At 39.9% G+C, this 27374-nt stretch overlaps 1 protein-coding gene across 4 annotated transcripts in view; it reads right to left on the bottom strand.

Annotated features, from left to right (window-relative positions):
* Positions 1–14533: 14533 nt before the first annotated feature.
* Positions 14534–27374, bottom strand: part of Marchf8 (membrane associated ring-CH-type finger 8) — a 134374-nt gene continuing 121533 nt past the window's right edge. For 3 of the 4 annotated variants that reach the window (XM_076834321.1, XM_076834323.1, XM_076834324.1), the window contains 5 exons: positions 23053–23135; positions 21967–22812; positions 20412–20592; positions 18394–18541; positions 14534–18013 (listed from right to left, as the gene is read on the bottom strand). In XM_076834321.1, the coding sequence (XP_076690436.1) occupies positions 17709–18013; positions 18394–18541; positions 20412–20592; positions 21967–22812; positions 23053–23135 (1563 nt within the window). In that variant the 3' untranslated portion in view covers positions 14534–17708. The remainder of the gene's footprint in view (positions 18014–18393; positions 18542–20411; positions 20593–21966; positions 22813–23052; positions 23136–27374) is intronic. The other variant, XM_076834325.1, reaches the window with a different exon arrangement.

Genomic DNA, 27374 nt, shown 5'->3' with positions numbered 1-27374 from the left:
TAGAACCAACTAAAACCAGTTTCTGATGGGGCTGTGGATCAGAAGATGATAGTGAACTGTGAAACAAAATCCCAGAAATTTCAGGATTGAGAATGTTATATATATATCTATATCTATATCTATAGATAGATAGATAGATAGATAGATACACACACACACACATATATGTGTGTGTGTGTATATATATATATTAGAAGGTTTGGATTACGTAGGTTGATATATTTGCCAAAACTTATCAAAGGGTACAATAAAGATTAATGTATTTCACTGTAAATGTTATTGAAAATAATATTGAATTATTATTAAATATTGAATTCTAGCTAACAATGCAGACTGAAGTGGTTGGGGAAAAATATCTTCTGGCTAAAATTTACTTAGAAATGCATAAAAACAAGTTGATGAGTAGATAGAGTAATGAATAGATGGTGATACATTGTAAAGAAACATGGAGAAAATGTTATTTTGCAGAATCTAGGGTAAGTGTATTCTCCTTCTATAATTATTTAAACTGTTTATGCTTAAGAATTTTCATAAAAGAGAAAGGATTAAAGATGGCAGGTAAGAGAAAGGCTGCATTTCCATTTGATTTGTGGCTTGGAATTCAAGCTGTTGGAGTACTTCTTAGCAAGGTGGGTAAAAGAAGGAATTCATTAAGATTCAATATCGAACAGTCAGAATGTCCTGGAAACTCAGAAATTTGGATGCACTGAAAAAGAAAAAGAAAGAGCACACTGGAGCCATGCTGGCTGCAGAGTGGCAGCAGTTCCACTTCACTGAAGAGGAGAGGGAAAACAGAGAGAGAAACACAACCAACCAATCTGGCACAGAAAGACCTGTAAAACAAAAAAGCAGCCTGAACTTAGCTGATCCAGAGGCTGAACCAGTGACCTGGTATTTGAAAAGTACTCTGTATCTCAACTGGCAAGTGGAGAGCTGAGGCCAAAAGCCATCTTGAGACATCCATACTGTGGCTTGCTGCTGCAGGAGCTCAGGAGGTAATAGCAAATGTTGCCATACAGTTCCAACCAGCACCTACTGTGTGGCCTAGGGTATACCTAGGAGAGGCTAATTGAAAAAGCACAGAGAAGATTGTACCCAGGAGGATTCATGACAGAAATATGCAGAGTAACACAACTGACTTTCTCTTTGGGTCTGGCTGCTCATGTGACTACCTGAAAAGGATTGGGAAACTGAACAAAGGAGTGGATTACACTCAGGAATAAAGCCTGGGAAGGCTGTATTTATGGGCAGTGGAGTATGAGATTTGTGAAGGGTTGGCTCCCCTGTCCTGTGAGAATTCTGGGGAGACTCCTGAGATCCAGACTCCCAACAGAGATCACTATCTGCCTGACCTAGGGGTGTGTTGATCTAATCTCTCCAAAGCAGGTACCATCCAATGAGGTCCCAAATGCCTGATTAGACCTAAGCTCCAGCCACTGGGACTCCCCTCTTAGAACTCTGCAGTAGCTCCACCCTGGGATTGCATCAATCTAGTCCATGCAAACAAAACTCCAGTTGACAGTATTTCCCATTCTCATCTTTTTTTTTTTTTTTTTCAGTTGAGAAGGAAATGGAGAGCTATTTTAACCAGGTCCAGTTTTAGGTCACTCCAGCTTGCAGCATGGTGAGTGCTTTAGCTTTTCTGTTGCTCCAACCAAAAACCTGGCAAGAACAATTAGAGGAGGTAAAGTTTATATGGGGGCTCACAATTTCAGAGGTCTAAGGTTAGCCAACTCCACTCTTCAGGACTTGAAGTGAAGTCAAACATTATGGTCAAAGGGTATGGTAGAAGACAGTGACTCAGGAATCACATCAGGAAGTAGAAGAGGCTCCACTCACCAGATACAAAATATTTGCCCTAAAGGCATGCCCCAAATGACTCAACTCTTCAGCCACACACTACCAGGCTTCAGTTACCATAACTGAGTGGTAACTGAATTCACTGATTGGGTTAAGGCTCTCATAATCTAATCATCTCACTTCTAAGCCTTCTTGCATTGTCTCACACACGAATTTGGGGGATACTACACATACAAATCGTAATATTCCACCCCTGGCCCCCAAAAGCTCATGATCATCTCACAATGCATTAGTTTTAGCATTGTCCAAAAGTTCAATCTGAAAGTCTCCTCTGAGACTCAAGGCAAACTCAGTGATCCCCTGTAAAATCAAAAGTATTGAGTTTTGGGCAGTGTGAGATGTAAGGGTTCAATTTTAACATATTACATGCAGATTTCCAGTTTTCCTAGCAGCATTTATTAAAGAGGCTATCTTTCCTCCAATGTATGTTTATGACAGTTTTGTGTAGTATGAGATAACTGTATTTATGGGAGCACGTCTCCATGTCTTGTATTCTGTTCCATTGGTCTTCACTTCTGTTTTTGTGCCAATACCATGCCGTATCTGTTACTATAGTTCTATAGTATTATACTATATTATATTATAATTTGAGGTCTCTGGTTGTGATACCTCCCACATTGCTTTTCTCCCTAAGGATTGTGTTAGCTATTCTGGGCCTCTGATTTTTGCAAATGAATTTCATGACTGCTTTTTCTAAGTTCTATGAAGAACATCATTGGAAGTTTAACAGGAATTGCATTAAATCTATATAGCGTTTTTGGTAGTATGGCCATTTGGATGATACTAATTCTGCCTATGGAAGAACATGGGAGATCTTTCCATTCTCTAAGGTCTTCTTCAATTCCTTTCTTTAGTATTCTGTAGTTTTTCATTGTAGAGGTCTTTCACCTCTTTTGTTAGACTGATTCCCAAGTATTTTTTTTGAGGCTATTATGAATGGAATAATTTTCCTTATTTCTTTCAGCTGATTTGTCATTGGTATGTAGGAATTCAATTGATTTATGGGTGTTAATTTTATATCCTGCTATTTTGCTGAATTCATTTATGAGTTCAAAAAGCTTTTTGGTGGAGCTTTTTGGATCTTCTAAATATAGAAATATGTTGTTGGCAAATCAGGATAATTTGAGCTCTTCTTTTCCTATTTGTATCCCTTTAATCTCTTTTTTCCAATTACTCCGGCTTGAGTTTCCAGGACTGTGTTGAATAGAAGTGGTAAGGTATCCCTGTCTTGTTCCAATTTTTAGAGGGAATGCTTTCAATGTTTCTCCATTTAGAATGATGTTGGTCTTGGGTGTAGCATGTTTTTATAATGTTGAGGTATGTTCCTCCTATCCCTAGACTGGTGCAAGCACTTATGGAAAGCAATATGAAGATTCCTTAAAAAACTTGGAATTGAAATGGAACTACCAGTTGACCAGTTATCCCACTCCTCAGTTTATACCCAAAGGACTTAAAATTATCATACTGCAATGACACAGCCGTGTCAGTGTTTAAGTATTTACAATAGTCAAGCTATGAAATCAACGTAGGTGTCCTTCAACAGATGGATAAAGAAAATGTGGTATATGTATACAATGGAATATTATTCACCTATAAAGAATGAAATTATGGCATTTTCCAGCAAATAGATGGAACCATGAGAATATCATGCTAAGTGAAATAAACCAGTCCTAAAAAACCAAAGGTCAAATGTTATCTCTGATATGTGGATGCTAACACATAACAAGGGAGGGTAGGAAGGGGATGTATAGAAGTACACTGGATTAGACAAAGGGGAATAAAGGGAAGGGAGGAGGATGGGAATAGGAAAGACAATAGAATAGGACTTAACTTTTCTATGCTCATATATGAATATATAACCAGTGTCACTCCACATAATGTTCAACCACAAGAATGGGATCAAAATTGTAATGAGTTGCACCCCATGTATGTATAATTTGTCAAAATATACCCTACTGTCATGTATATCTAAAAACAATAAAACAAATTAAAAGGAAGTTATACATACCATGTGTATAAAGACACATAATAAACATTTCCATTCAGAAAAATAGGGGCAGAGAAAGAAGAAATGGAACCAAAACAAGATCAAGATCCAACTGGGTAAATAAGTCTTGTAGTTCCATGTACATCATCTGAAGCACATGGTATCATGATGTTCTCTCCAAGGGCTTGTGTAACTGATAGTTGCAGCTCACATTTCATCAATCTTGGCTTGTCTCTGATGAATTCCTGCAGCTTTCCTCTTCAGAAATTCTATGGTACTGGCATTTCTTAATCTTGGGGGTCTCCACTGCAACTTCAGCTTCCTCCTCCCATCTCCACCCACTGCTCTATCAGCATCAGCCCACAGGGACTCAGACCCTGTTACACTTTGCCTGGTCTCTCAGGCCTCCCTTTGAAATCTTGGTGGAAACCTCCATGAACCCTGAACATCCTACAATCCTTCAGAACCAGTACTACCTAGTTTCTGCCAAAGTCTGTCACCATCTCCAGCAGCAGCCAATCCTCCTAGAACCGTGGCTGCCACAGCTCTAGAGTGCCTGGGTGGCTGAGCCTGGTGGAACAACTTCTCAAGCCCCTCTACGCAAACAGGATGTCCCATTGGTGTCTTCTCAAAGGATTTTTTATTTTACTCCTTTGAGCCAGAGATGGATGTGCTTTTGCTCATTCCCGAGATGCCCTCAAGCAATACTGTCTCTGGGCAAAGACTTTAGCATTTCTTTAGTTGCAGGTAATGTCTTTACCAATTGAAAGTTCCTTAGCCCCAGTTTTACTCCTGCCATTCAAGTCCAAGCTTTTCAAATCTTTCTGCTCCTGAATATCACAATAAACTTGGCTAAAAGCCTCCAGCAATATCCTTGCCACAGCCTAAATACTATGCTGCCTAGAAATTTCTTCTTCCAGAGTAAGGAGTCCATTGCCTTTAAATTCACCCTCAGTCTCAGGACAACGGCAGACCACCTCTTAGCCAGAATATAACATGAATGACCTCTACTCCAAGTTCCAATGGAGTCCTCCTCTTCTGACACCCCATGAGCCCACTCTTTACTCTCCACAGATTGACATTCTGGTCTTCTGAGCTCCCACCCTTCTCACCTCCCTCTCCCTGTTCCTTCCCTCTCTACTGACCTGCTACTTATTTTTAGATTTGTTTTCTTTTGGGTTGGTGTCTTGTGGATGTACATGTTAGTGAAATTCACTGTGGTATATTCATGTATGTACATAGGAAAGTTAGGTCAGATTCATTACTCTTGTTCTGTTATCGGGTCTCATCTCCTTCCCCTTTAGTACCCTTCATCTAGCCCACCAGTCTTCCTTTTTTTTTTTTGACAGAATCCATCCCTCCCAATTTTCTACTTGTGCTTTTAGTTTCCACATATAAAACATCAACCTTTGGTTTTCTGAGTCTGGCTCATTTCACTTAGCATACACACTATTCTCCAGTTCCATCCATTTATCAGCAAATGCCATAATTTCATTCTTCTTTATGGCTAATACTCTGTTGTGTATATATATTCATTTTCTTTATCCATTCATCTGTTGAAGGGTACCTTAGTGGTTCCATAGCTTGACTATCATGAATTGTACTGCTATAAAATATGATGTGGCTGCATCACTAAAGTATGCTGATTCTAATTAGGTCTTTGGGGTATAAACTGAGAAGTGAGATAGCTGAATCATAGGGTAGTCTCATTTCTAATTTTTTTTAGGACTATCCATACTATCTTTGTATTTTGATTGAAGAATTTAGACAATTTAAATCCAATGTTATACATGAACAAATGATTTGTTATTTCCAGCCATTTTGATTTATTTTGAGTTTAATTCAGATTTGGTTGTCTTTAATTGACTATTCTTCTAGTGTAATGCATCCTTCTGGTTTTAATTTTTATTCTTCATTTATTTTTACTAATCAAGGAAAAGATATTTTTGGAAGCATCAGAAGAGCACAAGAGCAATAAGTATATATATGCTGAGGCTTTGTGTACAACCCAAGATGGTACGCTCCATAAATAAAAGAACTAAATGCTGTTAAAGTGCTACTCACAAAAGAGTCTAACATTCACACAGAACTCAACTGCACTGCTAAATATGGTTGTCTTTATAAAATAAAACTACAGGACTGAAAATTCACAACCCACTAAAATCAGCAATAAGTTAAGAAAATCATAAAGATATTTCTTTAAGTAATTAAGGGTAGTAAAAGTATTCAAAGTCCAAATAGCTGGTGGTAAGGTCTTCAGGATGGATTCCCAGGATAAGAGAGAAAGGAACAAATGAAAACCTTGGAGTTTGAAAGACAAAGGGAACACATGACATCAAAGTGAAATTTCATTGCAAAGAAAATAAAATTTCTGAAAACTTTTATAAGAGCAACAATAGCAACTGCACAGTGTGATTGTGAAGAAGACTACCTGTAGAAATTAGAAGCAAATGTTTACATTAAAATGAGAAAAGTCTTCATTTCTTCTTCCTGAAATATTTCATTGAGTTATGTTTTGTGGAGCAGGCTTCTGGTTTTGAATTCTTTCAGTTTGTTTGTCATGGAAGGTTTTTCTTTCTTTTTCAATTCTGAAGCTTAATTTTGCTGGGTACAGTAATCTTGGTTGGTCTTCATTTTCTTTCAGAGCTTTGTATGCATTATTCCAAGCCCTCTTGGCTTATAGGGTCTGAGTTGAGAAATCAGTTGAAAGCCAGATGGTTTACCACTAAATGTAACCAGTCATTTTTTCTTCTGTGGCTTTTAGGATTCTATCTCTATGTGTTAGACATTTTCATATTAATGTGCCTTGGAGTGGATCTATAGAAAATTGTATATTTGGAGTCCTATAAGTCTCTCATATTTGAGTTCCATCTCATTCTTAAAGTTTAGAAATTTTTCTAATATTATTTCATTGAAAACATTGTACATCCCTTTAGTTTATATTTTTCAGAGTCTTCACCTACCCCAGTGATTCTTAAATTTGTTCTTAATGTCATCCCATATTTCTTTTTTTTTTTAGACGACTGCATGTATTATTTTATTTGAGCCTGACAACACTATTTCAAGGTAGATTGTCCTTCCACTTACTTTAGAGATAGGGAAATAAAATATCTGGGAGAGAGGTTGAGGAAACATAGGTACCCACATCACATACAAACACAGATTTGAACACCAGCTGAATCTGGAACCCATGCTTCAAATCACTACTGATCTTGCTGCCTTTTTGGTAACTGTGTATGGAGATATACAGGTAAAGGTGTATAGATATACTCTACCTAGGTATATATCAAAAGTCAACAAGCAAGATATACATTATTTTTGCAGGTTTTCAAACTCTAACTAAATTGCATTTCAACTGCAGGGTGGACAGGGGAAACAGGAGCAGGACATCCATTGTTTCTTCTTTCTTCTACCTTCTATTTTTTTTTTATTGGTTGTTCAAAATATTACAAAGCTCTTGACATCTCATATTACATATATTAGATTCAAGTGGATTATGAACTCCCATTTTTACCCCCAATACAGATTGCAGAATCACATCGGTTACACATCCACATTTTTACATAATGCCCTATCAGTAACTGTTGTATTCTGCTACCTTTCCTATCCTCCACTATCCTCCCTCCCCTCCCCTCCCCTCCCATCTTCTCTCTCTACCCCATTTACTGTAATTCATTTCCCTCCTTGTTTATTTTCCCCTTCCCCTCACAACCTCTTATATGTAACTTTGTATAACATTGAGGGTCTCCCTCCATTTCCATGAAATTTCCTTTTCTCCCCCTTTCCCTCCCACCTCATGTCTCTGATTAATGTTAATCTTTTCTTCCTGCTCTTCCTCCCTGCTCTGTTCTTAGTTGCCCTCATTATATCAAAGAAGACATTTGGTATTTGTTTTTTAGGGATTAGCTAGCTTCACTAAGCATAATCTGCTCTAATGCCATCCATTTCCCTGCAAATTCCATGACTTTGTCATTTTTTTAGTGCTGCGTAATACTCCATGGTGTATAAATGCCACATTTTTTTTATCCATTCATCTATTGAAGGGCATCTCGGTTGGTTCCACAGTCTAGCAATTGTGAATTGTGCTGCTATGAACATCGATGTGGCAGTATCTCTGTAGTATGCTCTTTTAAGGTCTTCAGGGAATAGACCGAGAAGGGCAATGGCTGGGTCAAATGGTGGTTCCATTCCCAGCTTTCCCAGGAATCTCCATACTGCTTTCCAAATTGACAGCACCAGTTTGCAGTCCCACCATCAATGTACCAGAGTACCCTTTTCCCCACATCCTCGCCAGTACTTGTTGTTGTTTGACTTCATAATGGCTGCCAATCTTACTGGAGTGAGATGGTATCTTAGGGTGGTTTTGATTTGCATTTCTCTGACTGCTAAAGAAGGTGAGCATTTTTTCATGTACTTGTTGATTGATTGTATGTCCTCCTCTGAGAAGTGTCTGTTCAGGTCCTTGGCCCATTTATTGATTGGGTTATTTGTTATATTATTGTCTAATTTTTTGAGTTCTTTGTATACTCTGGATATTAGAGCTCTATCTGAAGTGTGAGGAGTAAAAATTTGTTCCCATGATGTAGGCTCCCTATTTATCTCTCTTATTGTTTCTCTTGCTGAGAAAAAACTTTTCAGTTTAAGTAAGTCCCATTTGTTGATTCTTGTTATTAACTCTTGTGCTATGGATGTCCTATTAAGGAATTTTGAGCCCGACCCCACAATATGTACAACGGAGCCCACTTTTTCTTCTATCAGACGCAGAGTCTCTGATTTGATATCTAATTCCTTGATCCACTTTGAGTTAACTTTTGTGCATGGCGAGAGGAGGGGATTCAGTTTCATTTTGTTGCATATGGATTTCCAGTTTTCCCAACACCATTTGTTGAAGATGCTATCCTTCCTCCATTACATGCTTTTAGCTCCTTTATCAAATATAAGATAATTGTAGCTTTGTGGATTAGTCTCTGTGTCCTCTATTCTGTACCATTGGTCCACCAGCCTCTTTTGGTACCAGTACCATGTTGTTTTTGTTACAATTGCTCTGTAATATAGTTTGAAATCTGGTATCGCTATACCGCCTGATTCACACTTCCTGCTTAGAATTGCTTTTGCTATTCTGGGTCTTATATTTTTCCATATGAATTTCCTGACTGCTTTCTCTATTTCTACAAGAAATGCCATTGGGATTTTGATTGGCATTGCATTAAATCTATAGAGAACTTTTGGTAATATCGCCATTTTGATGATGTTAGTTCTGCCTATCCATGAACAGGGTATATTTTTCCATCTTCTAAGATCTTCTTCTATTTCTCTCTTTAGGGTTCTGTAGTTTTCATTGTATAAGTCTTTCACCTCTTTTGTTAGGTTGATTCCCAAGTATTTTATTTTTTTTGAGGATATTGTGAATGGAGTGTTTTTCCTCATTTCCGATTCAGAAGTTTTGTCGCTGATATACAGAAATGCCTTTGATTTATGCGTGTTGATTTTATATCCTGCCACTTTGCTGAATTCATTTATTAGTTCTAGTAGTTTTTTTGTAGACCCTTTTGGGTCTTCTAGGAATAGAATCATGTCATCCACAAACAGTGATAATTTAAGTTCTTCTTTTCCTATTTTTATGCCTTTAATTTCTTTCATCTGTCTAATTGCTCTGGCCAGTGTTTCAAGAACTATATTGAATAGAAGTGGTGATAGAGGGCATCCCTGTCTTGTTCCTGATTTTAGAGGAAATGCCTTCAATTTTTCTCCATTCAGAATGATGCTAGCCTGAGGCTTAGCATAGATAGCTTTTACAATGTTGAGGAAAGTTCCTGTTATCCCTAGTTTTTCTAATGTTTTGAACATAAAGGGATGCTGTACTTTGTCAAATGCTTTTTCTGCGTCTATCGAGATGATCATATGGTTCTTATCTTTAAGTCTATTTATGTGGTGAATAACATTTATTGATTTCCATATATTGAACCATCCTTGCATCCCAGGGATGAATCCTACTTGATCATGGTGCACAATTTTTTTTGATGTGCCTTTGTATCCGATTCGCCAGAATTTTATTGAGGATTTTTGCATCTAGGTTCATCAGAGATATTGGTCTGTAGTTTTCTTTCTTTGAGGTGTCTTTGTCTGGTTTTGGAATCAGGGTGATGTTGGCCTCATAGAATGAATTTGGCAAAGCTCCCTCTTTTTCTATTTCCTGAAATAACTTGAAAAGTATTGGTATTAATTCTTCTTTAAAGGTTTTGTAAAACTCCGCTGTATACCCATCCGGTCCTGGGCTTTTCTTGGTTGGTAGTCTTTTGATTGCTTCTTCAATCTCATCCATTGATATTGGTCTGTTCAAATTGTGTGTATCCTCCTGACTCAGTCTGGGCAAATCATAGGATTTAAGAAATTTATCGATGTCTTCACTCTCTTCTATTTTATTGGAATATAGGTTTTCAAAATAATTTCTAATTGTCTTCTGTATTTCTGTAGCATCTGTTGTGATCTTGCCTTTTTCATCCCGTATGTTAGTAATTTGAGTTCTCTCTCTTCTTCTCTTCGTTAGCATGGCTAAGGGTCTGTCGATCTTATTTATTTTTTCGAAGAACCAACTTTTAGTTTTGTCAGTTGTTTCAATAGTTTCTCATCCCATATTTCTTGAATATTCTGGTCATGGTATCTTAACATCTTTTCTTTATGGTTAATTTTAAGATCATATACTTGGTCTTCAAGGTTGAAAATCTATCTCCAAAGTGGTCTAATCTATTCGTGATGCTTTCCATTGAATTTTTAATTGGACTTACTTTCATTTTAAGGATTTTTATTTGGTTCTTTTTCAGAATCTCTATGTGATCTCTCACTTCCTGTATATATTCTCTAATTTCACTCATATGTCTTCTTTTAGCTTACTGAACATTTTAACTACAAATTTTCTAACTTCTTTCTATAACCTTTCTTCCACAGCGCAATGTATGGAGTCAGTTAGTGAATGTTACAGGCTGCCTGAGGTGATTTGTTACATTGCTTTTTCATATTGCTTGTATGTCTACCCATTTATTGGGAGGTTATAGTTTCTTTTTTTTTTTTTTTTGAGAGAGAGAGAGAATTTTTTAATATTTATTTTTTAGTTTTCAGTGGACACAACATCTTTGTTGGTATGTGGTGCTGAGGATCAAACCCAGGCCGCACGCATGCCAGGCAAGCACGCTACTGCTTGAGCCACATCCCCATCCCTATAGCTTCTTTTTTAATTTTTTTACTTGTTCTTTTTAGTTATACATGACAGTAGAATATATTTTGACATATTATACATACATGGAATATAACTTCCCTTTCTTATGGTTGTACATGATATGGAGTTACACTGGTCATGTATTAAAAAATGAGCTTAGGAAAGTTATGCTCAATTCATTCTACTGTCTTTCCTATTCCCATCCTCCCTCCCTTTACTTTGTTTCCCTTTGTCTAAGCCAAAGTATTTCTATTCTTCCCTATCTACTCCCCTTATTAAAGTTTGTTAGCATTCAAATATGAGAGAACATTCGGCCTTTGGTTTGGAGGGACTGGATTATTTCATTCAGCATGATAGTCTCTAGTTCCAGACATTTACCAGCAAATGCCATAATTTCATTTTTCTCTACAGTTGAGTAATATTCGTGTGTGTGTGTGTGTGTGTGTGTGTGTGTGTGTTTGTGTATCACTTTTTCTTTATTCATTCATCTGTTGCAGGGCATCTAGTTTGGTTTAATAATTTAGCTATTGTCAGCTGAACTGTACAGCTGCTTCTTTTTAAGGGACAGCTTTGTGAGCTTCTTTCTCTTATGAATCCCTGGGTTAGATGAATATCCAGATATTGACAATTTAACCTAGTGTGTCGCCTCTGTTAATTTCAGTATCAGGTCTACTTTGAGAGATGACACTGAACCCTATTTACTACAATCACTTCAGAGCCAAGCCACATACTTTTCAATCTTTCAAAAAGTAAAAAACTTGTTGATATTATTCTCCACAGTTCCTCTAATCTAAGCGTAAACTCACAGTATGGTTCTGAAACAGGTTTAAGAATTAATTACTCATAGTAAAATTGCTATAAAATTATATGAGGGCCGAAAGGGGGAAGAAGGAAGATTGAGTAAGAGACTGAGAAAAAGAAAAAAAAGGAAAGTAACAGACTGAGGTAAAAAGGAGAAAAAGGCTGATGGGAGTATTTGAAATAATGGGAGACAGTGTGAGAGGAATAGGGAATAGAGAAGCAAGTATATACTAGGAGTAGGAAGACAAAGACATAGAGAATAATGCTTTAAACTGTTAGAGGAAATATATTCATATGGATTGAAGGTACAATGTTGGCAGCCATCAAGAATACAAACAATAGTAAATGCTGGAGAGGATGTGGAGAATAACACTTTTATGCTGTTGGTGGTATTGCAAATTAGCACAACCACTATGGAAGTCAATGTGGAGAATTCTCAAAAGATTAGCTATGGAACCTCTATATGACCTAGCTATACATTTCCTGGTATTTATCCTAAAGGGAGATGTGTAGAGTAATGACACTAGAGGGAGGGAGGGGAGAAGGGAAAGGGTAAATATTGGGGAATAATATTGGCTGAATTGTATGGTTATGTTGTGTGCATGCACAAATATGTAACAAGGAATTCCACCATTATATACACATTATATACCAACAAGAAATTACTGAAAAAAAGAATTTTCATAAAACAATGCTGAAAAAGTTACAAAGTCCTACTTAATTCAGTATGACAATAAAAGGAAATAAAAATCATACAGAATGGGAAGGAAGAAATAATAGTGTTTTTGTTATAAGGTGGCATGATCATCCATATAGAAAATCCAAAAGAAACAACCAAAAAAAATTTCTAGAATAATCAACTATAGCAAGGTTGCAGGAATCTAGCTTAATTCACAAAAGTCACACCTTACCATGAACTCCAGCTGCCATCCCATGACTCTGCATGGGCCTCCAGTCCCACACATCAAATACTACATGGTTAAGCTCATACCTACTTTGATAACCCTGGTGCACACAGCATTTCCACAGGAAGACACACAAGGCTGCAGTACTGCACAGGGAAAGATCTGGTTGCTAGGCCACAGACAATCAGAAGTCATTGTGTGGACTCTCCAGAGATATTAAGTCTCCCTAGACATACCAAGGAACTGAGGGACCTAGGTTTACACCAGAGGCAGGCAGAACTAGGTCTGTGTGGATAGCTTCCAAGACCTAAGTTCTATGCTATTTTTGAAGCAGAAAGCTGAGGTAGATGGGGAAAAAACTAAAAATAAACCTCTCCAACCCAGCTGGAATAGTTGCTACTTCCACACCCAGAGAAACTTAAGAGGACAAGAGGAAAAGGGATGGGCATTTACTACACCTCCAAAAACCTAACATATACAAACTAGACGGCTTTGTAGGAAATCTCTCCATTTCAAACAGCTAACCAAGAAATAATTTTAGACTCAATAGTTTTTTTTTATTCATTGGTATTGACTTCTATATTGATTTGAGAGGTTTTCCTCCATTATTTCATATTGCATACTTTATTCCAATTTTATATGTTTTTAAACATTTTTAATGTGTTTATTGGAATTATTCTTTAAATCTTCTTCTTTCTCATTGATACATTTTCTTCCTCCTCACATTATCTATTTCTATCACTACCACCCCTTTCATTTTACTTTTTCCTCTTTTACTGTTCATGCCCTATATAATTTAATGGTCATTTTACTTCCTTTAATAACTAATTTTTCAGCCTAGAGTATTACTCCCATTTTGGACTGGCAGGATACAAAGGACATTTTAAGTATTTATGGTTTATTAGTATATGGTTTGCCCTGAATTGGGAAGAGTTACTGGTGATTATTATCTTCTCTCAAAGAAGAGGAATTGATCATGGCTTGTGATCATTTTGAATGGGAATTCTGACTCAGATATTCACCAAGCTTGAATCATATAATAAAGAAAAAGCAACTCACTAAAAAGACCCTCACCCAACAGGAAAAGAGATATCCCTCCCAGCAAATGCACAAATATCAATATTGAAAGCTGAGAAAACAAAGTGCCTCCAAAAGTTCCTAATGCTCCAATCACTGGACCCATAGATATCAAAGTGGAGGAGATAAAATAACCATATTTTAAGCCTAGAAATCCATAGTCTTCAATTCCCTGATTAGCTCAGGATGGGCACAAGGCTCCATGCACCCCATGCTACAAACTGGTTTCTACACAATCACCTCAACCCATAGACAGAAATGAACCAGATGAACTTTTTCCAGCTGTATCACTATCTCCTCAGAAGAATTCAACAAATTTCTGAACTTCTGTATTAGTAATCATTTTAAGAGATGTTACTTTGAGCTATTTACATTTTCAACAGGAATAATAATATAAGGGAAGGTATGTCAATAAATCATGTCCAAATAAAAAATGATATCAACATGGAGAAAATGCCAAGAATTTTAAAAGTTGATTGTTACAATAATCAATGAATTTTAAAAAGATCTAAGATGAACTGGGAGGGGGGAATATAGGATATGAAAGAACATTTACAAGTTCTGAAAAAAACAAACTGAGAAATAGTAAACATACACAAAAAGATACAAAACCAGACATTTAGATTACTATAAGTTTTCTAAGAAAAAGTTGAAATGTGGAGTGCCTTTTTAGAAACTACATCACACATACCAGTGTAAATTTGGTTTTTATTAACAATCAACTTTCTATAAACATTGCATCTAAATGTTCACCAATCAGCTGCACAATTTGAACAATTTTACTTCCAAAACAAAGACAAATGCTTTTATTTCCTTATGTCTCTGTCTTTCCTTGGGCTAGAGAAAGAAGTTGTATGTAAAAGCAGATTCCAAAGGGGCAGTATTTCAAATGTGCTTTTTGCACACAGCCACATCCATTGCATGTGGATATTCATCCTGCAAGACCTAGCTCTGCAGTCCACCACCAGGGCTGTACAGTAAGCCCAAATCATAAGCATCACCCCAGGCTTCTGAACCACCCCACTGTCTGAGGACTTCATGTCTGAGACCAAACAAAGCACAAACAGATTTGGTAACTATGTCTATGTGATTGACGAGTACACTAAAGCAAAAAAAAAAAAAAAAAAAAATGGGGGAGATAGGACTGGGGTAAGAGATCTTTGACAGCATTTCCACGAAATTCTTGCAATAAATGTGGGCACAAGATCTGAATTACTGCTGGTAGCCGAAGTCAGAAGCCCACCAGTGGTATCATGACTTATAAGGAGTAAAGGCCAAGTCAGAGAGAGGGCTGGCCAGTGATACCCCTGAGACTGTTTTCCTCTTCTCCCTTACCCAGCCCACAAGTAACAGTCCTCCTGGCCCTGAGACCTCAGCCAAGATTTCTGTTTGGTTTGGCCAAGTACCATCTTCCCATAAAGCCTGGTGAAAAATAAGGCAAAACTGGGGATAAATAGTCCCTCAAAAGCACTGAGGGGTAAATGTACAGACCACAGGAGATTAGTAAGACCTAGAGTCTCCACTAGAGGGAAGCACACATAACCTTGCTAAGTCAGCTTCATTGGACTGCCAGAACACAGGTGTTGGAACTATCCCTACCTAAACACACTTTCCTCACTACATAAACCCTCAGTGCTTTTCAAGTTCAGCACATGGGGTTCTATGAGGGAGAGGGATTCACACTTAAAAATCTATCCTTGTTTTCATTTGATCACTCACCCATGGTTGGAGGATAGAAAGGACAGGTATACACGACCAGGGACCTTTCCTAAGGGGCATGGGTAGGGCTGAGCTGAGGTTCAGTTCCTCTGAGGGGGTAGTCTATAGCGCCTGGTGTCTGCAGACTGAGAAAGGATGTGGGTAATTGCACTTTGGGGCACAGTGGGCACAGGCATGGACTAGATATGGCCTGGGAGACAAGAGAAGGCAGACTGACCTCAGTTCAGTTCTCTGGACAATGAGAGGAAGGTCATGGTGAGGCAACTCCACAGACCAGAACAGTGATCCCAGTCAGCAAGACACAGAAACAGCAAGAGAAGGCTTACTCCCAGGATCTCTCACCCAGGGAACAAAGACCCTGTATCCTTTTCCCAACCTTCAATACCAATTGCAGGGCTTCTACTCTGAACATTTGTATTTGCTTTATCTTTTTTGGGGGGGTGGGGGATGTGCAGGACTAGGGATCAAACTCAGATCCTCAAATATTCTAGGCAAGTGCTCTAATCACTGAGATATCTCCCCACACCACTGCTTAATCCTTCTAACAGGTCAGTTGAGGCACCTAAGGCTCAGGGAGACTCCAGGCAGGACCCCCCAGGTATCACCCTGCCCCATTTCAGGAGGCTCTGCAGGTGCTAACAGCTGGATGACAGTTCCCTGGTTGAACATCTGAGCACTCATGTCCTGGCCAACTCCCAGAGTTGACTATTTGCCTAGCACTATGAAACTGGGCTTCAAGAACAGAATTATAAGCAGACATTTTAGGGGGACAAAGGTCATTTGATAGCGTTGAATTTGGTTTTGTCTGTCTTATGAAAAATGGTTCAAAAGGTAATCCCTGATGATAGAACAGACCAATTGCAGGGCCAAGGGCTCCTAAAGGATCCTGTCTGTTCGATCTGGTTAAGGCAATGATGGGTGGGTGTTGGCTGGGAAGCAGTAACATAGTGGCCCATGCACTTTGCTGCTCACATCTGGCCTTCCTCCCAGAGCCAGTCACCTGCCTTTTGGCTCTTAGCAATGGCTCCATGGAACTTCCCCAGCAGGAGCCAGCACATCAGACAGGTGACAGGAGCACCTACAGCACACACATCCAGACCAGACAATATGTGTCTGCTCTTTCAGCATAAAGCCAGCACCAAACTGGAGAAATCTATTGGTAATCATTTTTTAAATACTCAGTTTTGTTCTAAGTATTTCCTTTCCTTCCATTTGTATCTCAAAACCCTTCTTTTTCAGTGTAGACAAAAAAGATATGTACAGGGCAGGCCTATGAAAAATAAGGACTTGTCATAAAACAGGCTCAAAACTATAGGAAATATGCAACCTGACTTTTAGCATCCATGAGTTCCCATGAACTCTGTTACGACAAAGTCTCAGACCTGGTCTTCCCTCTTGTCAAGTCATAAGTGTCTTCAGACATAAAGAGGACGCCACATTTGTTAGAATATATAAGGCAAAAAAGGTTTCAGATCTATTTTTATGTAAAAGAGATAACAAGAGGTTTCTAAATGCAACACCCAATTTTAAGTGTCATTCCCACTAGACACATTACAAAATACTCTCTTCTGTAAAGTGCTGTTTGCTCAGTAAATCATGCACCACCAGAGACACGGCACCACAGCTTCATCTGCTTAAGGGCCAATGTGGCAGCATCAGTAGAAGGAGGGTGGGAGTTTTTGCCTATAAAGACGATTTCCATTCCATCTCCTCAGCCCTCTTTAGTGAGAAGGGAATTCTCTCATTACTGCCAGACATTCCCAATGCTTGGCTCTGGGACAGGGACAGCTTCATTATTAGGGCTGTCCCCCACTTCTGCTCCTGCTCTCCCTTCTGGTTTGGCATTGTATTACCTCATTCTTCTCAAGATCTTGAATCAGAACTCAGCCAGCTCCCCATGATGGCTGCATGGGGTCTCCTCCTCTCTTTAAATCATATAGAGTGGCCAGGCAGAAGTGGGACTCACCCATGCCTGACACACAGGAGGGCTTTCCAGGAGATTTGTCAAGAAGGGTTCAAAAAAGAGAGGCAATGGTCATCTGCCAAGTCTATACTATTTAAAGGACATAGAAAGGTACACAATTGGCAGTAAACAAATTCCTTTAGCTCTTCATAGATGTCCACAAAAACAATACCCTCCACACCATCAGACGTGAATGATTTCTGCTCCAGTGTCTTCAGGCTCTGTGCAAGAAGAAGAGTTTGTGTCCGAATAACAGATTCCATGTCCGTCTTTATTTTCAAAACTGGACTCTGTTAGTGCAGATTTTTCAAAAATATTCTTTTTGCTTGTTTCTGGACAGTTTTGAACATAGATCACTCTATTATAAGCCTTGAGTCTCTTCCACAATTGCAGGTATACTTTACATTGAATGTACATAAAAAGAAGTCCTCCAGTGAAGCCAATGGCCACTACCACCAATTTAGTCCAAAAGGGCCACTCTAGGATTCCTGGAAGGGAAAAATTCAATTAGCCTCTCAATAGAGTTCAAATTTAACATCTGAAATAAATAGAACACAGCTTTTGAACTTCTCATAACCAATGGATTCTTCACTCATCAAATCTTCCTTCCTCAAAAGTGGGGTGGAAGAGAATATCCACCATCTTTTATCCTGTACTCTCATCTCACACTCCATTATTCCATTTCTTCTGACTGGGTTTTAAACTAGCCTGAGAAACATCCAAAAATAATGCTTTGTGCCTCCTATTTATGCCCCACACCCCAAACCCAGATGCTCACAGTAGGGCTGGAACAACATTCTGACCTCAAGATCCCAGCATGTTCTCCAAGGCTTGTGTGCAGCACTTACTTCTCAGGCTGAGCTCTTACCTGTGCCCTGCCCCTGCTTGATCTCCTCAGCAGTACGGTCGATGAGCACATATAAGGACCAGACTACACAGGTGATGGCGATGACATGAAACATCACTGAGTATGTGATCTTCCTGCGCTCGCTGGCTGTCATCTGCAACTTCTCCCACTGGAAAGGTGACAAGCAAAGAGTGAGGCTCAGGCCCAGAGTAAATAGGTATAATGGGAGTGAGAATATTGTTGATGGCCACAATCAGCTCTCCATTCCCTCCCTCTCCCTCAACTAGATGACTTTCCCCAAATACTCAAAATTGTTCTCTTTAAGCCACTGGGCTTCAACCAGGTACCAGACACAGCCAACATTTTATGAAATAAAAAGCATCTGGGATCAAGATAAGCACTGAATTTATCATCAGCACCTGCTTATTCTCACAATCAGACACTAAGTGGCCTAATAAAGGATTCTGTGATTTCAATCCTAATGAAAATAACATGTTGGTTCAAGACCCAGGTGCTGTTTTATGTCTCCCTGGCTTGTTGACTGGTATGGACAAGCGGAAGAATAGGGTTGATGATGCCACAATACACTGGCAGATGGGTCACACTATGTTGTGAAGGTGAATGGCGGAAGGCGCTCACTCTTTGGTCCTCTGCTACCTTTGCAGCAGCAGCTTGACATCGATGCTAAGAGTTCCTGGTACAAGCAGACTCTGCCAGTGCCATCTCCTCTAGGAGCACATTAATTTACTCCAAATAGCCAGATTTTCTTTTTCATTTACTGGTTTCCGAATCAGAAGAAAACATATAAAAGTAGAAAGAAAGAAGAAAGTGTAAACACTCTGCATATCCCTTGCCAACGGTAGTCACAGCCTTTATCCAGATGGTTCTATGCAATGTAAGCTGAAAATAGAGCCTCTAAATTATCCACTTGCCACAAGAGAGAGTCACTTCAGAGATCAGCATGGAATAGGTGGCAAAATGTTTCTTTTAGTAATATGAGCCTGCCTTCTGTAACATCTGATTGCTTTCTGCTGAGGTTTTATAACCAGCAAGTTCTCTGGGCTTCCTACCTAAAACAAAATCAGTGTCTTGGTGTCTCCAGTCCCCTGATTATCACTATTTCCTAGGACACCCACAGCTCCACTCTTTCACACCTCTGAAATGCTCACCCTCTTGTCTTTCTTGGTGGATGCTTTTCTCCAATTTGACCTCTCTAAAGTCCTTCACTTTGCCCTCAAAGCCCATGCTATATCCTTCCAGAACTGCTACAAAAGCCAAACTTTCTTTGATGCTCTCCACTTCCCTAGGATGAGGCATGCCCACAACACACTTCTCTCTGCATGGTTTTAATTGGTCTCGTTGTATGCCATTATTTGACTGTGTGATTCACCTGGCAATTTACATGTTGACATTTTTAAGACAGAAATAGGCTTTTATTTTTCCAAACAAAACCTCTGTGCTAGGCACATAGAAAGATGTATGAAACAGTCAACATCTGAATGGTAATCAGCATCACACAGTTTCTCTAAAATGAAGCAATGACCTGTGACATGAAGACAGCTGCATTTCCCCCACTCACCCACCTCCCATCCAGTAAACACTTATCACAGGCATACACGAACAAATTGACTATGTGCTATGCTAGGCTTAATGGTTGGGAGATACACTATCTCCAATATTCAGTCTTCACTGGAAAGGTAAGATACTAACAGTTAATACATACAAAGCTAAATGCTGACTAAGATGTCACAGGAAAGTCTGTGGCCAAGAGCCAAGTGACTGACACAGACAAGCAAGCAGTCTAATTGTGAAAGAGAAGCATCACAACTGAATAGTGGTAAAGAGCTTCTTCCTGAGGGTAGGGACTTAGACATAAGTACCAGAAACAACAATCTACAATGTGAGTGTAAGCACCAGTCAGTTATTTAAAGAAACAAACAGAGGCATGCTATGGCTCCATGGTCTGAGATGATAACTCATCCAGGTCATTCATCTCAGAGAGGGTTAAGTACTTCTGGGAATGTTCTTTCCTCACATACTTTTCTCAAAGGTTTCAGCTTGGTCTCCATGATGAACTCGTACTTGCAGAGCTCACAGCAGCGCGTGTCAGAGCTCTTGATCCACTGCTGCAGGCAGGCCTGGTGCACAAAGTGGAGGCTTCCTGTGCAGTGGCAGGGGGTGATCAGGGGGCTCTCATCATCACCTTCACAGTGGCATATCCTATGGTGGGAGGAAAATCAGTTAGCGCCAGAAGAGCCCCACAACAAGGAAGGTGACACTGCAGTGGAAGTTCAATCCATGAAAGAAAACTTTCAGCAACAAACATCACAGAAGTGATTATGAGCACAAAAACATACAAGCACAAATGAAAATAATATTTAAACTAAAATATCTAGCTTACCGCACACACATGGAAAGTCAGGATGGCATTTGGCAATAAAGAGGGAGAAAATGATATAAGAAATGACAAAGCAATCATTGTGGGTTAAGACTTAAGAACTTCACTGAAAGATGAATTTAAGGCAACATGAAGTCATCTTCTAGAACATAAGACATTAAAATAATTAAAATTTCTATGTAAAATAAAATAAGCAGTGTCCCTCCCCAAAATACTACAGTGACTTAAGAAAGCATGGCTTTCTAACTTTAACACTGACTTCGCCTTCATACACTACAGGTACATCAGCCCACCCTCTCTCATGGAGTAAACAGAGATCATAGTTCTCTCTCCTCTACCTAAAAACTCACCATGATGACATACTGAAATTTCATTTCTTTTATTCAGGACCACTCATAGTACTGAACAAAAATTAATTTTAAAGCAGTCATTATTTCTAAGGAAGCATGCAGCAGGAGAACTACTAACCTCAAGGAACTTAATCAGGTTTTTGAGAACAGGGATCTTTTCCAACAGCTGAGGAATAAGCAGGGATATGTGTCCTGAAAGCAGCCAGGCCCTGACCTTGCAGAACTCTTGGGCTGGTTGTTTCAGGCACAGGATTTCTGATCCAGCTCTGAGAAATGTAATGGGTGGCACCAAGGAGGGAAAGGTTGGTTTGGGAGAAACAAGAGATTTGTGACAGAAAATGAATTCTCAGAGCCTTAGGGCCAGACAAGGATGCTGCACAGAGAAAATAAGGTGGGAAAGAGGATTTAGGACTGGGCAGGGGTGGCCACACCTAAATTAAGAGGAAAGTAGGAAGGAGATACTGGAGAGCAGCTACTCCTAAACATTCACTGGGGGGAGCTACAAGGAGTAAAAAACGAGACTGGGATGGCAGCAAATGCTTAAAATCAGGACTACCAAGCTGGAAAACTGGAAATACTATTTTCTTTTTTCTAATTTCCTTATCCAAAGTCTATTTGTTTTTAGTTGAGAAGGTCAGCTTGGCCTTTAATATGTATAGCTTCTTCCTCTTTTAAAATTAGTTTTTCAAATAGCAACAATACTTCATTCTCCTGAAGAAAACAATTACCCCCCAAATGGCTACGACTGTATTAACTGTTTTCCCGAAACTTCACATATTAAAAGCAAGATGAGGCTACAAAGGTGTGAGCAGAGATGGCCAGAATGGTGGTTCCTGGCAAACCAACCTGCAGGCATCCCCTGAGATGGACACAGAAGAGATGGGGGTAGATTTTTCAGACAGGGGAGAAGGACAATCCAGGTCACTGTCCTTCTCCACTGAGCAGAGGGGTGCCCGCAGAACCCTGCACTTGAATTTGGCGGATGTGCTGTCCTCAAAGACGTCGTCGTCTCCCATTTCATCAGAGCAGAAGCCCATGCTCCCTGCCAGCCCACTCGAGGACTTGGTGGCATGCAGGTGAGCCGTATGGCTCTCCAGCTCATGGAATCTGCGCAGGCTGCTGGTGCTAGAGCCATGGGAGAGCAAGAACAGGTACTGGAGCAGCCGCTGGCTTCTGGACCCGGCCTCGCCATCTGCTTTCTCTTCCAAAATCGGGCTGTGCATGCCCCCCTTGCCAGCTTCTACCTCTGAGGCAACAGAATGGTTGGCAGAGAGGGATGAGACACAGAAACGTTTGGAACTGCCAAGAGATTTAGGATTCAGTGCTCTTTTTCCTTTAAAATGAAACCTGTTAATTCTGAGACATGGATCTTGAGAGAGTACCAATTTTCCTTCAGAACAAGTTCTTTCCACATAGTCAAAGCTTTCCAAAGTATCCTTGGGCTTCTCACATACATCATTTAGGGACTTTGAAAACTTTAGTGTTCTTCTGGCTTTGGCATTCTTAGCAGGCTTCAAGGCCTGAAACCATTCAGAATCAAAGGAATTGCTTTCTGAAGCCTGTAATGTGTCTTTACAGACAACTGTCACAGGGAGCCCTTGTGTCAGAGAACTCTGGCAGTGAGGTGCTTTCAAGACAACAGCAGACTGCACGGGACTGTGATGACAATACTCAGAAAACACTGCACTGGAACTGCATGCAGAACAGTGGAATAAAGAACAGAAAGTAAAAACAATTTTAAGAGAAAACAGACATCAAAGTTTAGAAATGAGACTGGTGTGGTAATCTGGTGAGCAAACAACACATAAAATTGGGCCAACTCCTTCACCAAAGGAAGAATGATAAAACAAATGAAAAACTGAGAAGCTACAGACATTAATCCTTATATCCAGAATCATATGGGCCACGGCAGCATCTGAAGCACAGTGTTACCTGCAGATGTCCTGGTTGGATGGTGTGACAGAAGTGCGAGAGAAGGCAGACACTGGAGCTGATGCTGAAGGAGAACTCCCAGCCTGCAATGACATACCCCCAGTCAGTGTTCAGGAAGGAGCCAAGGTAAGTGGAAACACCATCTTCTCATGAATGGCTGTGAGAAGAAAAAATCTAAGAATGTCTACTGCTCACAATAAGGAATATATGTTAGGTCCTACAAACCTAGGCAAAACAAATACAACATCATTCCTCCTTTTTTTCTTATGTGTGTATTGCCCTTAAAGAAAAGTAAGATAGTAATATACCTTGTCCTCAATGCCCACCACTTTTCATTCCCCCCCAAAAAACTAGTCAGTTAGGGAAGCAATGAGAGCAAGCCAGGGCTGGAATGTCCAGGTACATATTATCTTGAAGGTCTCTGACTTTCTCTCATGCACACTGGGAAAAAGGAAAAGTCAACATTATCAGAAGAAAGTTGCTTTCTGCATGTACACCAGGGTAGCTGCTTCTCGGGATGCTGGTCATACATGCAACCTAACCAAGCTAATGTTGATGTCGCTGTTTCTGTAACCTAACCTATAAACCCCCTCCTCCTGTAGTAACTGGTGCAGATCAGAGCACTTTTGAGGCAGAAGTGCTCATCCAGGTGGCTGCCCCTGGACAAAGAGTGGAGAGGGTTAGGAGGCACTATTCTCTGCAAGGTACCAGAAACACTGTATGTAGCAGAGGTTCATCTGCCCAGCCTGTCACCACCGGACTTTCTGGCAAAGCACCTTTCCAGCCTTTTGCCACGGGACCATTTCTCAGTAAAGTGAACTTCTCGATAAAGTGAATTTTTCAATAAAGGCTTATGACTTATAAGCCAACTCTGAGTATTACCTTAGGTCTCTCTGCAATGTGTCCCAATGTCCTGGAACAACTGGGCTATAAATATAACAGCAGGCCAGTTGGAAGACCAAAGAGATCCTATGAGCACCAAGACTGTGGCAGCTGAAAAGGGGACATATGCCATAGGTAACATCCAAATGGCTTTCCATTTCCATGTCTTGGGGATGGTGGCTACTTGGGGGATATCACACAAGTAGGAGGATGCCTGAAAACACCCCAGGGACCAGGGGAAATATTATTGCTTGTGGGAGAGCAATACTATCTAAAGAAAAAGAAAGAGGTGAGTAAAATAGCAGCAGCTATGTGGTGGCCCCTCCACATAGCAATGGATGCAGCAACAGAGGCAGGGCTTCAGGCCCAATCCTGTATTAAGCAACTAAGGAAGAATTAAAACTGGAGTGTACAACATGATTAACTCAAGCAGGAACTACTGAGCAATAATTGCTCATAGAAAAATATTGATGAGAATTTAGAAACTTAAGCCTTCTGCTTTGCTAAACTGAAAGGTAAAAGTCTACCATGAGCTAAAATAAGGATGAAAATTACTTAAAAGAACTGGGACCCTTGGTGACCCCAGGATCTCAGAAGAAAATATGAGTACTGGGATGAACCGATTGAGGTACCAGTACTAAAAGCCAGATGGCTCCTAAATCAAAAGGTAAAGACAGATCTGTCTCAGCTAGTGAAAGTGGATGATGAGAATCTTCCCCCTCCCAGTTGGTACATGCATATCTCCAGAACCAGGGAACAAGTTTAGATGGAAAGCTAGGGGAAATGTAGCAGTATGGCTGTTGTGGCTTTGGGATACTATTACTGAACACACACTCCTATTAGAGAGCAAAATGAAATAAAATGCCTCAGGCACCACACACCCTACCCCTAGTAACATTTATATTCAGCTGTTAAGGAGAACTATGACATCTCTATTGTCCTGGATAATAGCTGCCTATAAAAAAAAAAATGCTTAGCTCCACTGGGGATTTACCTGTGGCACACCCAGATGACCTCCTAAGAGAGGAATGAAGTGTGCAATTTATGCAGAGATCTATAATGGTCCTAATGAAATAGCAGGAATAAAGAAGACATTCTTCAAATGGCTCTGGAGCATATTATGGAACTCTGGTATGAATTCTGAGTCCTTTGGTGGCCCTTCCAGTTTCTCAAGCAGCACAGGCTGTAACTGATATAGGGGAAACTGATAAAATTAGGAAGCAAGGGGCTGGGTTTGTGGCTCAGCAGTAGAGTGCTCGCCTATCATGTGAGAGGCTCTAGGTTCGATCCCCAGCACCACATAAAAAATAAATAAATAAAATAAAGGTATTGGGGCTGGGGATGTGGCTCAAGTGGTAGTGCGCTCACCTGGCATGCGTGTGGCCCGAGTTCGATCCTCAGCACCACATACAAACAAAGATGTTGTGTCCGCCAAAAACTAAAAAATAAATATTAAAAATTCTCTCTCTCTCTCTCTCTCTCTCTCTCTCTTTCTCTCTCTCTTTTAAAAAAAATAAAGGTATTATGTCTGACTACAATTAAAAAATAAATATTTTTTAAAAAGATTAGGAAGTGAGAGATACAGAATATGGCTGAAAAGGTGGGAGAAGGACGGAGCAAAAGAAAGGCAAGATGATCAATAAAGAAAGCCAGGAGAAATTTGATTTCATGTGGGAAGGGCAAAAATTGACTTTCAATGTTCTTCCCCTAGGATATTTACATAGTCCAACCATACATCATGGGATGATGGCAATTGATCTGAACTAATGGACAAAACTTGACACAGTATCAATGTTTCATTATATTGATTATACAGTGTTAATTTCTGAGTCCTTTCCCTACCAAGAGGAGGCAACCCAAAGGTGGTGGGGCATTTCCCAGAGAAAGGATGGGCAGTCACATCTCCAAGTTGCAAAAACTTGGGCTATCAAATACTTGGGGTTATTTGGTTGGATAAGACTTCAGTGGTACCAGCTTCTCTCATAGGTAAAATTCAAGCTTTCTTTACCCTGACTACTCCCAAAGAGATGCATCTCATTTGGAATCATTAAGCCCCTTCACTCCATATTTAGCACAGATGTTAAGACCACTGTGCCATTTAGTAAATAAATAAAGTGGGACTGGGAACATGAGCACATTAAATACACACATACATACACACACACACAACCGAAATTATAAACCTTGAGCAGAGTATTCCAAGAACAGCCCTATGAATTGGATTTTCTACAGCAAAAGAAAGGCAAGATGTCCAATAAAGAAAGCCAGGAGAAATTTGATTTCATGTGGGAAGGGCAAAAATTGACTTTCAATGTTCTTCCCCTAGGATATTTACATAGTCCAACCATACATCATGGGATGATGGCAATTGATCTGAACTAATGGACAAAACTGGTTTTAGACAAGGCTGTGGTGGTGGCCTCAGAAACAGACATGACCAATGTCTTATGTGATGAAGTGTGTAGCTCAGGAGGGAAGAATGAAACAATAGTGGCAAGATGATTTCATCAGACCCTTGCCCCTATCAAAAGTCTATAAGCTTGTCCAAACATGTTCAGGTTAAAGAAGCAATGAGAGCAAGCCTGGACTGGAATATCTAGGTACATGTTATCTTGAAGGACATTGACTTTCTCTCATGCACGCTGGGAAAAAGGACAATTTAACATTATTAGAAGAAAGTTGCTTTCTGCATGTACACCAGGGTAGTTGCTCCTTGGGGTGTTGGTCATACATGCAACCTAACCAAGCTAATGTTGATGTCGCTGTTTCTGTAACCTAACCTATAAACCCCCTCCTCCTGTAGTAACTGGTGCAGATCAGAGCATTTTGGAGGCAGAAGTGCTCATCCAGGTGGCTACCCCTGGACAAAGAGTGGAGAGGGATAGGAGGCACTATTCTCTGCAGGATACCAGAAACACAGTGTGTAGTAGAGGTCCATCTGCCCAGCCTGTCACCACTGAACTTTCTGGCAAAGCACTTTTCCAGCCTTTTGCCTCTGGACCTTCCCTATAAGCATTTCTCAGTAAAGCATAAAATTTGCATGTCATGTCCAGGCATTTTATTTGGTCTTTCAGTAACTTTTCCCACTGCCCTGGCACAAAAGGGCTATGTACATGACACTGTGGATAAAAGTATAGCCCAGAGATACCTGAAACCACAAAGCCTCACTGCCAAGCTTCTGTGAGTTCAGTGGCTGTTTTTTCCCCTAAGCATCTACACTTCACAAGTTCATATATAAGTCAATAAAATGAAGATACAGGAGGCATGGTGCCTGTCATCACTAGCTTCTCCCAGAATTCCTTCACATGGTTCCTGAGACAATCTTATCCAAGGCTGGAGGACTTGAGAGCACTCTACTACCTCACAACCTCATGCACAGTGCCCACTTGCTGGTCCACATAACCTCACTACCAATGTCATAGTTCTCTCTCTCTCTCTTG

Source organism: Callospermophilus lateralis, chromosome 15 (assembly GCF_048772815.1).
Source record: "Callospermophilus lateralis isolate mCalLat2 chromosome 15, mCalLat2.hap1, whole genome shotgun sequence".
NCBI classification, from domain to species: Eukaryota; Metazoa; Chordata; class Mammalia; order Rodentia; family Sciuridae; genus Callospermophilus; species Callospermophilus lateralis.
Note: the sequence above shows the minus strand (reverse complement) of the source record. Positions and strands in the feature narration are given on the sequence as shown.